The 15,412-nt window shown below is 38.4% G+C and overlaps 1 protein-coding gene across 1 annotated transcript in view; it reads left to right on the top strand.

Annotated features, from left to right (window-relative positions):
- Positions 1-15,412, top strand: part of NKAIN3 (sodium/potassium transporting ATPase interacting 3) — a 313,544-nt gene that overhangs the window by 261,898 nt on the left and 36,234 nt on the right. The window contains exon 5 of the mRNA XM_069465618.1: positions 12,491-12,551. Within this exon, the coding sequence (XP_069321719.1) occupies positions 12,491-12,551 (61 nt within the window). The remainder of the gene's footprint in view (positions 1-12,490; positions 12,552-15,412) is intronic.

The raw sequence follows: 15,412 nt of genomic DNA, 5'->3' as shown, positions 1-15,412 counted from the left end.
TGAGAGCTTGAGTGTGGTTTGCACAACCCACAGCTCATCTTCATCTTCCAGAAATCACACAACTGGCTTTTATCAGTGGTAGACAACCAAGATTGCTTCCAAGGTAAGTCTATTTTTCAAAAAATGAATTTCAAAAACTATAGAGCAGAAAACTTAACCACATCCCTGCCCCAACCCTCAAATGGAATAGATTATTAAACACATTATTTAAGGACTCTAAGTAACAAAAATGTTAGAACTCCTAGAAGTCAACATAAGCACTCTAAGAGTAAGTCATAATGAGTTAACCTCATCTCACTTTTGGACATGGTTTCTAGACTATGCTTGGATTCAAACACATGGTGCTGTGATGTGGTCTCTACCTGCCAAAACTCATGTTGAAATTTGACCCCGGTGTGGCAGTGTTGGGAGGTGGGGCCTAGTAGGAGGTGTCTGAGTCACGGGGCAGATGCCTTATTATGAACAGATTATTGCTCTCCCACAGGGGTGACTGATTTCTTCCTCCCCTGGGATTGAGTTAGTTACCAAGAGAGCAGGTTGTTAAAAAGAGTCTGGCTTCCTCCGTTTCTTTCTCTTGCTTCCTTTCTCTCCATGTGATCTCTGAGCACACACCTGCTTCCCTTCTGCTTTCTGCCATGAGTGGAAGCAGCCTAAGACCCTCACCAGATGCAGGTGACCAACGTTGAATTTTCCAGACACCAGAAGAGTGAGCCAAATAAACCTGTTTTCTTGATAAACTGCCAGGTCTCAAGTGTACCATGTGTCTTTGTTCTGTGTTGCTGTAACAGAATACCTGAGACTCAAAATTCTCATTTTTATGACTCATTTAAATCAAGCTGGATTTCAGGGTCTACTGGCAAAAACATCTCTCCTGAGACACTGAGGGTGCCCTAAAATAAAAGGGGCATAAAAAGATTCAATAAGCTCTAATAAGCCATAAGCATGATTGAAAATGAATCTTAAAAATTAGAATTTTGGCCGGGCGCGGTGGCTCACGCCTGTAATCCTAGCACTCTGGGAGGCCGAGGCGGGTGGATCGCTAAAGGTCAGGAGTTTGAGACCAGCCTGACCAAGAGTGAGACCCCGTCTCTACTAAAAATAGAAAGAAATTATCTGGACAACTAAAATATATATATATATACAAAAAATTAGCCGGGCATGGTGGCACATGCCTGTAGTCCCAGCTACTCTGGAGGCTGAGGCAGGAGGATTGCTTGAGCCCAGGAGTTTGAGGTTGCTGTGAGCTAGGCTGACGCCACGGCACTCACTCTAGCCCGGGCAACAAAGCGAGACTCTGTCTCAAAAAAAAAAAAAAAAAAATTAGAATTGTGAGTAGATAGAGGGTGAAGTCAACAGCTCAGAATGTGAACAGGGGACAAAGGTCAGAGCAGCAAGTCTGAGGTCAGACCGAATGGACGCAGGCAGAGGGCTCCCGCCCAAACCCAGTTTCACTCCAGTTTCTTGGGCCTGACTCCACTTAAAGGGTCAGGCATGGAGAAGGCAGAGCTCAATGTAACCTGGATAATTTATAAGTCCCCATTGCCACAAAGACACATATATACAACCCAAGACCTTACCTGTCACCTCTGACATCATCACACAAATAACCCTCTAGCCCCAAAATACGTATATAATTATCTAACGCTTTTACCAATTCTGTCTTAGTTTACATTTAGGGTTGTAAAATAGGTAAAGGTCAGATGAAACGTTCCTTAATAGAAACATTTTTCTTCAAATGACCTCATAACACTCAGGTATAATGACACTTTCAAACTATTCACGTGATACCATTGAAGAATTGTTGAATTTGGCAATGGACACTGGAAAAAGTCCTAGATGAAATTTAAAATTTTTTAGACAATGCTCTTATCCTTAATGACTTTCCACCAGAAATGCATTATCTGGAAACAGTGCTCTTTGTGAGTCAGAGACACATTTGTGTCCTCCACATACCTGGTTTGTGTGAGCTGGTTTGTGCAGTGTCTGCATCACAAAGGCATGTCGTTAAAAGTCTCATCTTCCTTGCTAGAGGCCAGCAAATCATTCGTTTTCCATTCTGAAGCTGTCTACACAAGCACTTCCCATACACAAAGGCAACCAATCCCCAGAGCCCAGATAAGCTTGATGCTGTTGCTGTGGTGCATTTTCATGGTCATCGTGGAGAAAACAACTTATTTCCATATTCATTGATTCATTTGGAGTCCAGGGTGCCGGTGGGACTCTTAGGAGAGTGAACCAAATGTCTTCACATAATTTCAGGCTTCACTTGGCATAGGACACTTCCATAAACAGACATAACTCTAATTCTGGATTCCTGAAGGAACAGCATGAGCAGCTTGATTAAAAACAAACAGGTTAGGTATTGCTAGGAGTCATACTCTCCCCAGAGTGAGCCACATAAATAAGAAGCCAGTCCCTCCCAGGACTTCTCCCTCTGATGAGCCTAAGAGCCCAGACTTCTGCTCAGCACGCAGGAGAAAACAGATGGGCGTGGGTGTCAGTTGCACAAAAAGGCCCTCCTGGGAGCCATAGAAAAAGAAATGTGCTCACAAAGCACTGGGAGATGAAACTGTCCACCTGCCGCCTGTTCTTCAGCCTCAGAGTCGTCTGATAAACACTCTAGAATAGGGAAGGATGGGCCCGCCATCCATCCCAAAACTGAGCATGAGCCATTGGACAAAGCGGAACCCTCGTCCCTCTAGAAGATGGAGCCAAAAGTTTCCCAAACTAGTAGCCACGTGCTATGTGTCTGGACATTCTGTTGTCTGTCATCCTGACCTACGACAAGAGGGAATGCTGAATCCAGGCTTACTATGAGGGCTGGGACACTACCATGCCTGATGAAAACCCCAGTATCAGCTCAGCAAAGTGGCTGGAAAATTCCTGCCCCGACACATTATTTTTCTCTCCCCAGTGAAGGAAGCAGCATGTACTCTAGAATACCCGCAGCTATTTTTATTATCCTCCAAATGTTTGGTTACGTGTAAAACTAACCAGAAGTTAATTCATAAGTGAAAAGAACATAATGTCCCTTTTCTTTCCACATGTTTATGTTTGAACTATCTAAGAGGGTATAATCGCTGGCTTGTTCTTATGTTTATTGCATGAATCAGACAGTATCAAAGCAAAGTAGCCAAAGTGTACAGAACTTAAGGAATAAGGCAATAGCTGTCGTGCACATGAGCAGAGCTGGCTTTTACCTTGTCTGAATGACACGGTGACCCAGGAGGGAACTTCAGGGTTGCTCACACTCTAGGATTCTAAAATTCATCCACTTGATTTCAGACATACCGGTTTCCCTCTCCCACCTCACTTTGAAATACAATGTTTCTCATCTTTTATTCATCCCACAACATTTAATAAGTACCTTCTTCTTACCAGGCAAAGTGCTAAGTGTTAGAAATGCAAAGTTGAGTTGAGAAAAATCTCTCCGCTTGAAAGAACCCAGTGGTGAAGACAGACAGGTGAATAGACAGGTATAACCGTGTGAAAGGTGCCTCCGTCGAGCAGCACGAGGCTGTGTCAAAGTGGAGGAAGAAGCAGATCCTCTCCCTGAGGGAGCCGCGGCAGGACTCTCAGAGGACATGGCCTTGAGGGCAGCTCCTGCCTTCCTGGACTGCAGAGAACATAACAAACGCACCCAACGCTGCGATGCAAAGCAGTACCTGGGCACTGCCGTTAAAGAGAGAAGAACAAAGTACTGAGATAGTGCAGACTAGAAGGGGATCAACTGAAGAAATCAAAGAAAGTGGCATTTACAACCGGGCTTAAAGGCAGAGAGGGTTTGTGCAAGCAGAGATGTGAGAACGGGGTGAGCGGTCATGGGCGAGCCCAGAGTGTGCTGTGCTCGGGGAAGCGGAGCCAGGCGCCGGGAGAGAAGGGTGGAGGCTAAGCCTTGAAGCCAGCTTGAGGCAGGACCACGGAGGGCTCCGAATGGGTAAGAAGTGCATGTATGCACAGACAGGTAAAATAATCTTTGTTCTTGAGCACCTCGAATTGCAAATCGGAATTTAAGGAAGCGTTCATTCCCATTGAAATGCTGTTGTAACACCCTCTTTACAAAGGAAGAAAGAAAGAAAAGAAACCTCATTGATCCCACATTTTTCTCCAGCTACTATCTTTTTCTTTGCTCCCTTTTTTGGCAAAACTCTTCAGAAGAATTGTTGACACCCTGTTTTCTCTGGCATCCACTCTGATCAGATGTTTGCCCTACCCCCCACCAAAATGACTCCTATCACAGTCATTGATGTCCCTCACGGTGCCCAATCCACGGTAAACACTCAGTCCTCACTGTCCTTGACCTTTCAGAGACCTCTGACGTGGCCGAGAGCCCTTGCTTTCTGTGTCACTTGCACTTCTATCACCTGTCCTTTTCAGTCTCCTTTGCTGGTTTCTTGTCTTCTCTCTAATCCCTAAATGTCGCAATACTCCAGGACTTCATCCCTGGACCGCTTCTCTGATTTTGCTCACTTCCTTAGCGATCTGATTCAGTCACAAGGCTTTAAACACCATCTACGGATACGCTGTTAACCTCTAAATGCGTAACTGCTCATTACCTGAGCACTTTTTCAGGGTTGTCTTTTCAGCAAGCAACCTTCACATGTGAGGAACTTATTCCCCACCCCATCCCCTACAAAAAGTAGGCTTGCTTCCCCTTAGTAGGAAAATACCTCAGGGTTTCCCTCCTGTAACACAGCCCACAGTGTGTCCAGGCATCTGTCATGGCCCTAGGGACAGGGGGAATGTAGCAAAGGGATGTGAAGCTCACGACATCCACTGTACTGTGAGTAATAAAGTCCTTTGTCTTTGACCCAGAACATGTGAAACAGCAACAGGCTAATTTGCTAATTTATAAGTAGAGTAAAATCCCAAACCTTGCATAGTTCTCACATTAGGTACCTACGCTTTCTCTTTGAAGTAGCTTAATACCTTAACCCTGCAGTCACCAACCCCCAGGCCATGGATCAGTACTGGTCTATGAGCTGGTAGGAACTGGGCTGTAGGAACCAGGCCACACAGCAAGGGGTGAATGGCGGGTAAGCGAGCAAAACTTCACCTGAATTTACAGCTGCTCCCCATCGGTTGCATCTTCCCATAAGCTCTGTCTCCTGTCAGATCAGCAGTGGCACTAGATTTGCATAAGAGCACAAATCCTACTGTAAACTGCACATGTGAGTGATCTATGTTGCACACTCCTTATGAAAATCTAATGCCTGATGATCTAAGGTGGAGCTGAGGCGGTGATGCTAGCGCTGGCGAGCAGCTGCAAATAGGTTTGACTGCACAATAAATGTAATGTGCTTGAATCATCCCGAAACCACCACCCCCTCCCCCATCCATGGACAAATTGTCTTCGATGAAACTGGTCCCTGGTGCCAAAAAGGTGGGAGACCGCTGCCTTAACCCAAATAAATTGCATACGGAAGCTTTGTACTCACAAACATTTAACTTAATGACTTTCATAGTGATAAAGCCCTACACAGAGGACATACTGTCAGCCTCCGCCTGCCTCCTGTAGGAGCCTTGGACAAGGATTTTCTAAGGTCATTTTGAACTTGAGGAAAAATGAGCTAACAAAGAGCATTCAGCCTGGGGAAACGTCTGTCATTCCTTAAGGAGTCTCTTAAGTTGTAAGGCTTAGATGTTAGTGTGAATGTTGGGAAAGTTATGATAGTGGGCAGGGAGTCACGTTTGTTCAAGGATCCTTCTGGCTCCCCTCAAACCCAACAGTTGTCTCACCTAATGAGTTCCCTAGATGAGCCTTTCCCATCCATCTATTTCACCTAAAAGTGGTCCCTTAACACACTCATGATTTCAGAGATGACTCAATTTTTGGATTCATTCTCAATAAGACCCACAGCTAGCAGGACACACAGCCAAAGGATATCATGTGAGTGTTTGCATGTATGAAACCTAACCCAGTCAATGCCTACAAATGCCTACAGGTCAAAACAAATCAGTCTTGTATACAAATCCTATTTTCAAAAACTAATCAACCCCTTGCACAAAAAGTGGAATTAGAATCTGGTTTTTTGTCATTTGCATTCCTTAAATATATCAAAGAAAATGGAATTTATGCTGCCAGAATTTACAATGCAGAGGAGAAAATTATTTTAAATAATATAACTATAGAAATGGGTGGCTTTAATGGAAGCGGAAAAAGGTGTCTTTAAAATGAATGACTTTCAAAACTTTATTAAAAGCAAAATAGTCAGGATTATTATCCTGATGTTATTTACTTTGTGTGTGTTTGTTATTGGCAAGAATGCAGTTTATTCCATTTCTTGTAGACAAGCAGAAAGCCACAGGGACTATTTAAATTCATATTCTGGGAAATCAAGAACTACGCAACAGTCAGCCATCTACAAATTGTTGATTAACATGATGTCTAGACAGGTTCTCACGAGGATAACATCATTAATTAAACAGCAGTTTGGTTAATCACAACAGCAAAAGTAATTTTTGGAGTAAATATTTTATTAGTGTGCCCACCAATAAAGCAAAACTAAAAGGAAATATATTAATTAATTCATTTGTAATAATGCTGAGATTATGGTTGGCAAATTCTGTGTGAGGGCTTAGGGAATGATCTAATATTTATAGTACACCATGTCATCATCTTATTGTTTCCAGCTAATGGTACTGTATATCTCCATTACCCGGCCAAAATTTCTTTCATGTCATCTACAAGACAATATTAAGGTCCATTAGTGAACAATTGGATCTGACAAATTTTCTGTTCTGTTTAAAAGAACATTGCTCTGTTCTTTTAAAACTGCTCCTTCCCACATTTTATCAGTAAGAAAATTTTCACTGGACAGGGAGGGATAGTGTGCTGCCACTATGATTCAGAACCTGATCTTAATTTCTGTCCATCAAAAGACTAGTTATTTGGAAAAGAAAAAATAAATAAATTGCCCAGTTCTTTTCAGTATATAGACAACGAATCTTTTCAGAAAGCATAGTTATCCTAATATTTTTAGCATAATTCATGGTCTTAAAACTATAGGGAAAAAAATATGTTACATAGAACTTAAGTAAACACATATTTCTGAAAAAAATTGTCCAAAGAACTTGCTCTGTTTTTCCTTCGTACAAGTTCATCTACGAACATCTTATGCATTCCAACTTGCTCAATGTCTTTTCCTGCCCCCAAATCTTTCCTTGAATTTCAGCTGCACTTACTTAAATGATAAAATCAAGACATGAAATCTTGCATTTTAATTTTCAATGTTAGTCATCTGGTCAACCTCTTTCTGTTTAACTTAGAAAAAAAGTTTATTTTAAAATCATAAAAGTTTCCTGTAAAAAATACAATTTTGTTTTATATTATAAAGATTCCTTAGGAGGTGCTTAGATCTGTATCCTTAAATGTATAAAAATGTAACAAAACAATTTATGGTTCAGCTATTAGAACTTAATATCTTCCAGGTCTCTTACAACAGCTGGAAGACACACTAAAAGTGAATGGTATAGACTTAGTTTCAGGTTGAAGTTTCTCTACCAGGATGGAAGTTTTCTTCAAGGGAAAGTGGTCTCCTATTTGCTTTCCAGACTCAACTCCATTGAATTAAATCTATATATTAACACACGAGAGCCATGTCTCAGCAGGACTGAGTTTGTTCTCAGGGGACCTTCTCACCAATCCACTCAGCTTTCTCCAGTAAATGCCAAGGGACCAACCAGCAAATGTTGACGTACCAGCCAATCAATGCTGATGGACTCAACATGCCAAATTGAATAAGCCAACATTAGAAAACATCCAAATATATGTTCCCTGTCAAAGAGGCTACCAATAAGCTAATATATACTTTAGACAACATTCTCATATCAAAAGACATCAATAAAGACAAAATAATAATTTACCTTACTTTAAATCAACATAAAGGTATACAGTTAGAAGTGTTATATTTTTTCTTTAAAGTATAGTCTATTAGAATAGTAGAAAATAATATTTATTGTAGCACCAAGCTATGATGAAGGTCTTAGCTTTACACTAGAAAAGTCCAATATCACTCAATCAAAATGTTTTGATGTATCTTTGTTTACCTGTCACCTATAGAGATGAAAAAATAATGATTTGTGAGATTTAACTTATCTAAATTTGCTGTGGGGGGAAAAATTACTGGACCACAAAAGTTATCAAGCAACTAAGGGCTTACTATTCAATAAGCAACTTCCAAGATAGGATTAGCAATGCAGCGTCTGAATTTCTGTCTATCTGCAAAACAACAGACCTAGTTCAGAAATGTTTCAACTGTAGCATGAGTCATCCATTCCACTACTACTCTTCTCCTTCCTTTCGGTACGATCAAAAGAAAACCCAAAGTGTCAGTCATCTTAGTCACACTGGATAGGAAGAGACTTTTGACGTGTTTGGCTGCAGCTTGGCCTAGCTCTTTAGGTTTCAAAAGAAATCTGATCTATCAATGTTTGTGTTACTAGAACTCATATCTCCTGAACTCACTGAACTATTTTTTAAGTACAGGATCATCTTCAAAGTAAGTTCTCCACAGTAATGCATTCAAAGAGGTACACAAGACGACAACATAAAACACATGTATTGAAAGGGGTGCACAAGATAATCCCTGGAAGCATGGGAATGAAATGTTACAACTTCTTTTTCTATTTATTTTTATCTAAAAACATAAGATAAGTTAGCTTTTAACAAAATCTGAATTGTAGTTTAACATTAGTGGCCTGACCAGGCCTACATGTCAGAAGGTCGTACGTGGTACTGAGGCACAGTCATGCATCACTTGACGACAAGGATACGTTCTGAGAAATTTGGCCTTAGATGATTTCGTCACTGTGCCAACGCCATGGAGTGTACTTCCACAAACCTAAATGGTCTGGCTCACTTCACAGCTAGGCTACATTGCATAGCTTACTGCTCCTAGGCTACAAACATGCATAGCATGTTACTGTACAGAATATTGTAGGCAATTGTAGCACAATGGTATTTGAGTGTCTAAACATATCTTATCATGGAAGAAGTACAGTAAAAATATGGTATAAAAGATAAAAAATGATGCACATGTATAGGGCTCTTACCACAAATGGACTTTCAGGACTGGAAATTGCCCTGGGTGAGTCAGTGAGTGAGTGGTGAGTGAATGTTAAGACGTAGGACATTGCTATACGCTACTCTAGACTTTATAAACATTGTACACTTAGGTTACACTAAATTTATTTAAAATTTTTTCTTTCTTTAATAATAAATTAACCTTAGTAATTACATTAAATTAAATTATTGTAACTTTTTTACTTTATAAACTTTTTAATTTTTTTAACTTCTCAACTCATTTTTAATAAAACACTTAGCTTAAAACATAAACACATGGCATAGCTGTACAAAAATATTTTCTTTCTTTATATCCTTATTCTATATGGTTTTTTTCTATTTAAAAATTTTTTTCTTTACTTTTTAAATATTTTTGTTATAAACTAAGACACAAACACACACATTAACCTAGGCTTACACAGGGCTAGACTCACCAGTATCACTCTCTTTCACTTCCCCATCTTATCCCATTGGATCTTCAGGGACAATAACACACAGGGAGCTATCATCTATGGTGATAATGGCTTCTGCAATACCTCCTGAAGGACCTGCCTGAGACTGTCTTACTGTGTTTATATAAGTAGAAGGAGCACATTCTAAAATAACAAGAAGAAGTGCAGTATAGTAAATACATAAACCAGTGACATAGTTATTTATTATCACTACCAAGTATTATGTACTGTAAGTAATTGTATGTGCTACACCTTTATATAACTGGCAGTGCAGTAGGTTTGTTTACACCTGTATCACCACAAACACGTGAGTAATGCATTGTGCTACAATGTCACGATGGCTACAGCATCAATGGGCAACAGGAATTTTTCAGCTCTATTATAAGCTTATGGGACCACCATCATATACGTGGTTCGCCGTTGACCAAAACATCATTATGTGGTGCATGCCTGTACTAGCAGTGGCCTGTGGGAAAGCAAGAGCTCCATAGTATAACGGGCTTAACGATGGCACTTGTGTTGTGTGTATTGAGATGAATTACAATCTCTGTGCTGGGTTAAGTAGATTTATAGATTATATTACCAATTTTCATTAATAAGAAAACTAATGCTCACAAAATTTCAAGTGGATTAAATGGTTTCTTGAAAGAATCCATAGATTGAAGACAAAACTATTATGGACATTTGTATGATTTTTTTAAATAGTCGAGTTGACACGTACTCTTCTCCTTAGTACAAGCTCCCCGTCAAGTTCAATGCAAAATAAAAACAACAATGATCTAAACAAAGTGAAAAGACAATACTCCCCAAATTTGAAACTGTTAAGAATGCTATTTGAAATAAATACTGCTTAAAATAATTATGTTCTGCTTTTAGGATACATACTTATAGTCAAGGTGTAAAAACATGGAGTAGATGTATAAAGACCATTGATGACAGCAGTTTTCTTCCCAGTATTAAAAGATTTGCTGAGAGGAATACATTGATATGAAATTTAACTTCTCAATGTTTCCTTTCAAGTCATTTTTTTAAAATTAAGATGTAATGATCATAGTCCCATACCTTAAAATTTAAGTAATATCTTCAATATAATTTCTCCATCTCTGCTGTGGCCTCAGTTGTGCAGGTAGCCTGCTGAGAGCATAAGTTCACATATGTGGTAAGCAGAACAATGGTCCCCAAAAGACTTCCATGTCCCAGTCCCCAGAACCTGTAAATAAATCACTATATGTGGCAAAAGGGAATGATGAAGGTTGCAGCTGGAATTAAGAGTGATAATCATGTGGCCTTAAAATGGAGAGATTACCCTAAATTGTCCAGGTGGATCCAGTGTAATCACCAGTGTCCTTAAAAGTAGAACAGGGGGCAGAAGAGGGAGAACCAGGAGACAGCAGCCTGAGAAGGAATCAGCCTGATGTTGCTGGACGTGAAGGTGGAGGAAGGGGCTGTAAGCCAAGGAATGCAGGCATCCTCTAGGAGCTAGACCAGGCAAGGAAAAAGGTTTTGCCAGATCTTCTGGAAGGAGTACCGCTCTGCTGACCCGTTGATTTTAGCCCAGTAATGCCCATTTCAGAATTCCAGCATCCAGAACTGTAAGAAAATAAATTTATGTTGTCTTATGCCACTAAGTTTTTGACAATCTCTTATGCACAACTGAAAAGTAATACAAGAGAGTTCTTGATTTACACATATGTGTGTTTGCAGGTACACACATAAACACATTCACACCCCGAAGGCAGAGCCCACCAAGAACTAGAAAGTTGTTTGTTGACAGATACCTTCCGATATATAACTTAGTAAGAAAATGTCCCAACATTAAGAAGCCACCACTACCACATGCTGACATAAGGAAAAAAATTACAGCAAATATAATAAAGGCTTCACCCTGTAAGACCTCAAATAAATTAACAAAAAAAAAAAACATCGAGTTAATAAATGGGCAAAGAACTTATGCAGATAATTCACAAAAGAAAAAAATAGCTAACAAAATATGAAAATGTTTCAGATGAAGTAAAACTATTGCAAAAATAAATAAATGAAGAGATGCCATTTGCTTATATTCTTGGCATGTATTTTTAAATGGAATAATCCTATGCTACTAAAGATATGGCATTGTCAGTCTCTGCTGTGGTAGGATAAGAGATGATACAAACTTTGTGAAAACCAATTCAATAACGTGTTAAAAAAAGTCATAAAAATATTTAGTGCCACTTCTGCTGTGATAATTCTACCTCTGACTATCAGATCATCAGAAATACGTAAAAAGTATTAATGTTCATCATAATATTATTTATAATTTGAAAACAACTTTCACAAATAAAATATTGATTAAATACATTCAGTATGCTTAAATGGTGTAAATTTATGGGACCATTAATAATTAAGCTTTGGAAGAGTATTAACTTGGGTCATTAATAGTATAACTATAATATATCACAACTATGAGAAAAAAGATTGGGAGGAAAGTTATTAGTTATTATTGAGAAAGTTATTAGTGATGAGTTTATGGGTCATTTCTTTCTTCAATATATAACTGGTTTATTGAATGAGCTGGATTTGGAAGAATCTGACTCCCTTTGTAGCTATTAAACATTAAAATAGTTATATTATTAATAATAATGAGTACCAGTATAAATTACTCAATAGTCAAAAAATAGTCAAAACTTGAAAATATGCATTCTGAGTAATCTGTGCAGATTTTAAAATATGAGAACTGTAAGTCCCAAATCAAAATCTAAATGAAATATCTCAAAGTCTTTTTCCTATTCCTGTATACATTTTAAAAAGCTAGTAAAGCTACACAGAAATGAAAAAACTCTTTTAAATCACAGCTATTACATAAAAAGGGAGATTTTTTTTTTCTATTACAAATTCTTAGAAGTTACTACTACGTATTCTTTATCTATTAGATTGTATTGTCTCTTTCTGGAACTTTGGCAAAGATTCTTAAAGTACATTCTTTTCTCCTTTGCAGTTGGTTGGTTTTGTGTATGCCTGTTATGTGATCAGTATTTCCATGGAAGAAGAAGACACCTGTAAGTATCCTTATATCTACCTGTGAGTTCATTTTGGGTGAGATATGGCTTCCAAAACTGATCATTATAGGGCTGTGAAATCTTTAGTATTTGGAACCTAAAATGATTTAACTCACCATAGTAAAGTTATACACAAAAGTTGACAGACTGAATTGCACACAGATAAGGTGACACTAAATATTGAAACTCTCAATCCAAGTTGTGGGATCATGTGCAGAGACTCAGAAGCGTACAGATTGCTGTCATATCACAGCTTTGCAACCTTTCATCAGAGACCTAAATATTATGCTGAGTAGATAATCAGGGACTGTTTCATCTATCAACAGTTGCAAGTACACTGGTGGCAGAATTTTGAAGTCTGATTAATAGTAATAATATCAATACAACAATATATTATAGCAAGATCTGTATCTATATAAACTAAATAAGATGCTATGAGGAAACTAAAAATTACAACCTTCAAGGTGGGATGTAAAAAAAAAAAATAAGAGATGCTAAAAAAGAATTAACAGGATGCTTAAAAGCTAAGCCATGTTTTAGCAGAACACCCAAATAAAAAACATACTTTGAGCTGAACTTATGTGATAGAGATTTAGCAACATAGGTCAACAAATGGCATTTATTGAGCACCTGCTAATGGGTAAAGTATTCCTTGGCATAACTCTTATGGGCTCATGTAATACCAAAGAAAATTTTTAATTTTTTTAAAAAAATGAATGATTTCAGATAAACAAACCACACCTAACCAAACCAAAGATTTGATTATATCATTGCATTACTGTTTGAATGGTAAAATGGAGTCTAGCAAATGAGACTAAGTAGCTATCCATTTAACTTCTTTTTATTAAATAAAACATAACTTCAAGGCTGGGCGCGGTGGCTCACACCTGTAATCCTAGCACTCTGGGAGGCCGAGGCGGGAGGATTGCTCGAGGTCAGGAGTTCGAGACCAGCCTGAGCAACAGCAAGACCCCCATCTCTACTAAAAATAGCAAGAAATTACCTGGACAACTAACAATATATATAGAAAAATTAGCCAGGTATGGTGGTGCATGCCTGTAGTCCCAGCTACTCAGGAGGCTGAGGCAGTAGGATTGCTTGAGCCCAGGAGTTTGAGGTTGCTGTGAGCTAGACTGATGCCACGGCACTCTAGCCCAGGCAACAGAGCAAGACTCTGTCTCAAAAAAAAAAAAAAACATAACTTCAAAGTGGTCTGATGAATCCTCCATACCAAATAGATGCAATGCCTGGTATATGAACTGGAATCCAGTTGACAATAGAATCTCTTCTTAATTTATGTGACCTAATGGAAGAAATATTAGTCCCTGATATTAAACCTATCAGGCAGTGAAAACATGCAAATGGATTACATCATATATTTTATGCTTACTGGGGGATTTTTTTTTTAAATGCTAGATAAGCCAAAAGTTTCTGACACTTCAAAAGTATAGTTGTAATGACAACACTTTTCACTTTGAAGTTAACTTCAAAAACTCTCTTTTCAGGAGTCTTACTGGTAGTTCCTCAGTCTAATGAAGTTAATGTACAAAAAAGTCAGCAGCTTCCAACTCACAGCTAAGACAGGCCACACAGCCAAAAGCAATGGTTGGACGTGAACTATTTTAACTGGAATTGGGACCTAAAGGAAGTTACTGGAATTAGAGTTGAATAGATACTTCAGAAAAACCCTGATATATTGATAAGTTTCAGCTGAATCTTTTATAAAAGATATATACTTGTGGATAGGTATCATAAAAAGGGTCTTCTTTCTTTTCCTCCTCACTGAACTGGTTAGAGGCTCTCTAAAGATGCCAACGCGCAGTCCTACATTACTGTGGGAGAAAAGGCAGATTAGTCAATAGTCTTCTATTATCTAATAGAATAAATATATAAAATATTTTTCCTGGAGACTTATGATGTCAAGTTAAACTGGGAAATGCAAAATGACATGCAAAATAAAAGGCTCATTTAAGTGGGTAGATGTTTTTTAATATTCTATCAGCCTTCTTTTAGAGTAATAATGTCGGTATATATATATATATATATATAGTATTGCTACTGGAAGATAATTGCAATTCCGTTGACTTTGATGTCTTTAATTAGCTTAAGTTTCTCTGTAGAAACCTCTGAATCAGCTATTTTAATACCCATCAAACTGGGATTGAAGCAGCTGCTAGCAGCCTATCCTATTAATGGTTTAATTCTAGTGTTTGATATTAGGGCCATACATTAAGTTACCGAGAGACATCTGGATATAGTAGTTGTACTTCTTCAATTCAAATAATACTTAGAGTCAGACCGAGCCTTGGGTGCTCAAAAGAAAGTACATGTGACCAAAACCAAGCAATCGTAAACCTTTTAGTCTGATAGTTCTCAGTTGAGGGTAATTTAACATCTTTTTATTGAAAGAAGTAGAAATCAAAAGTGCAGATATAATTAAGTTGTTCCAGGGTCTTCAGAAGGCAGATATGAGCAAAAGTAATGTCTGAAACCAATTGCAATGATCTTGTAGACTAGTAAAATTTGTGCCGACACTTAGCTTTAGGTGCAATAATGAACTGCCCTTTGCCTGTGACATTACCAACCCACTGTAAGGAAGACATGTCCTTTGAATTATTTTTCCAAAACATGCACATAAAATAAGGAAACAGTACTGATAGCTTTCCAATTTGTCTAAGTGTACTTCTGGAATCCTTATTCTGAAAATATAATTTCAGTTTTCTGGCAGACAGCATATCATTTATAATTTTGATTCCTATTTGAACTAATGAAAATCTCTGCATTATTCAAAACGCAAAGCTAAGCTTTGTTCTTGGACTGAAAGCTGTCAGCTGGCCTTAAAAATTAATAACAGCCACCGC

This window comes from Eulemur rufifrons, chromosome 3 (genome assembly GCF_041146395.1).
Source record: "Eulemur rufifrons isolate Redbay chromosome 3, OSU_ERuf_1, whole genome shotgun sequence".
NCBI lineage: Eukaryota > Metazoa > Chordata > Mammalia > Primates > Lemuridae > Eulemur > Eulemur rufifrons.
The sequence above is the reverse complement of the archived record's forward strand: the minus strand, read 5'-3'. Positions and strand labels throughout refer to the sequence as shown.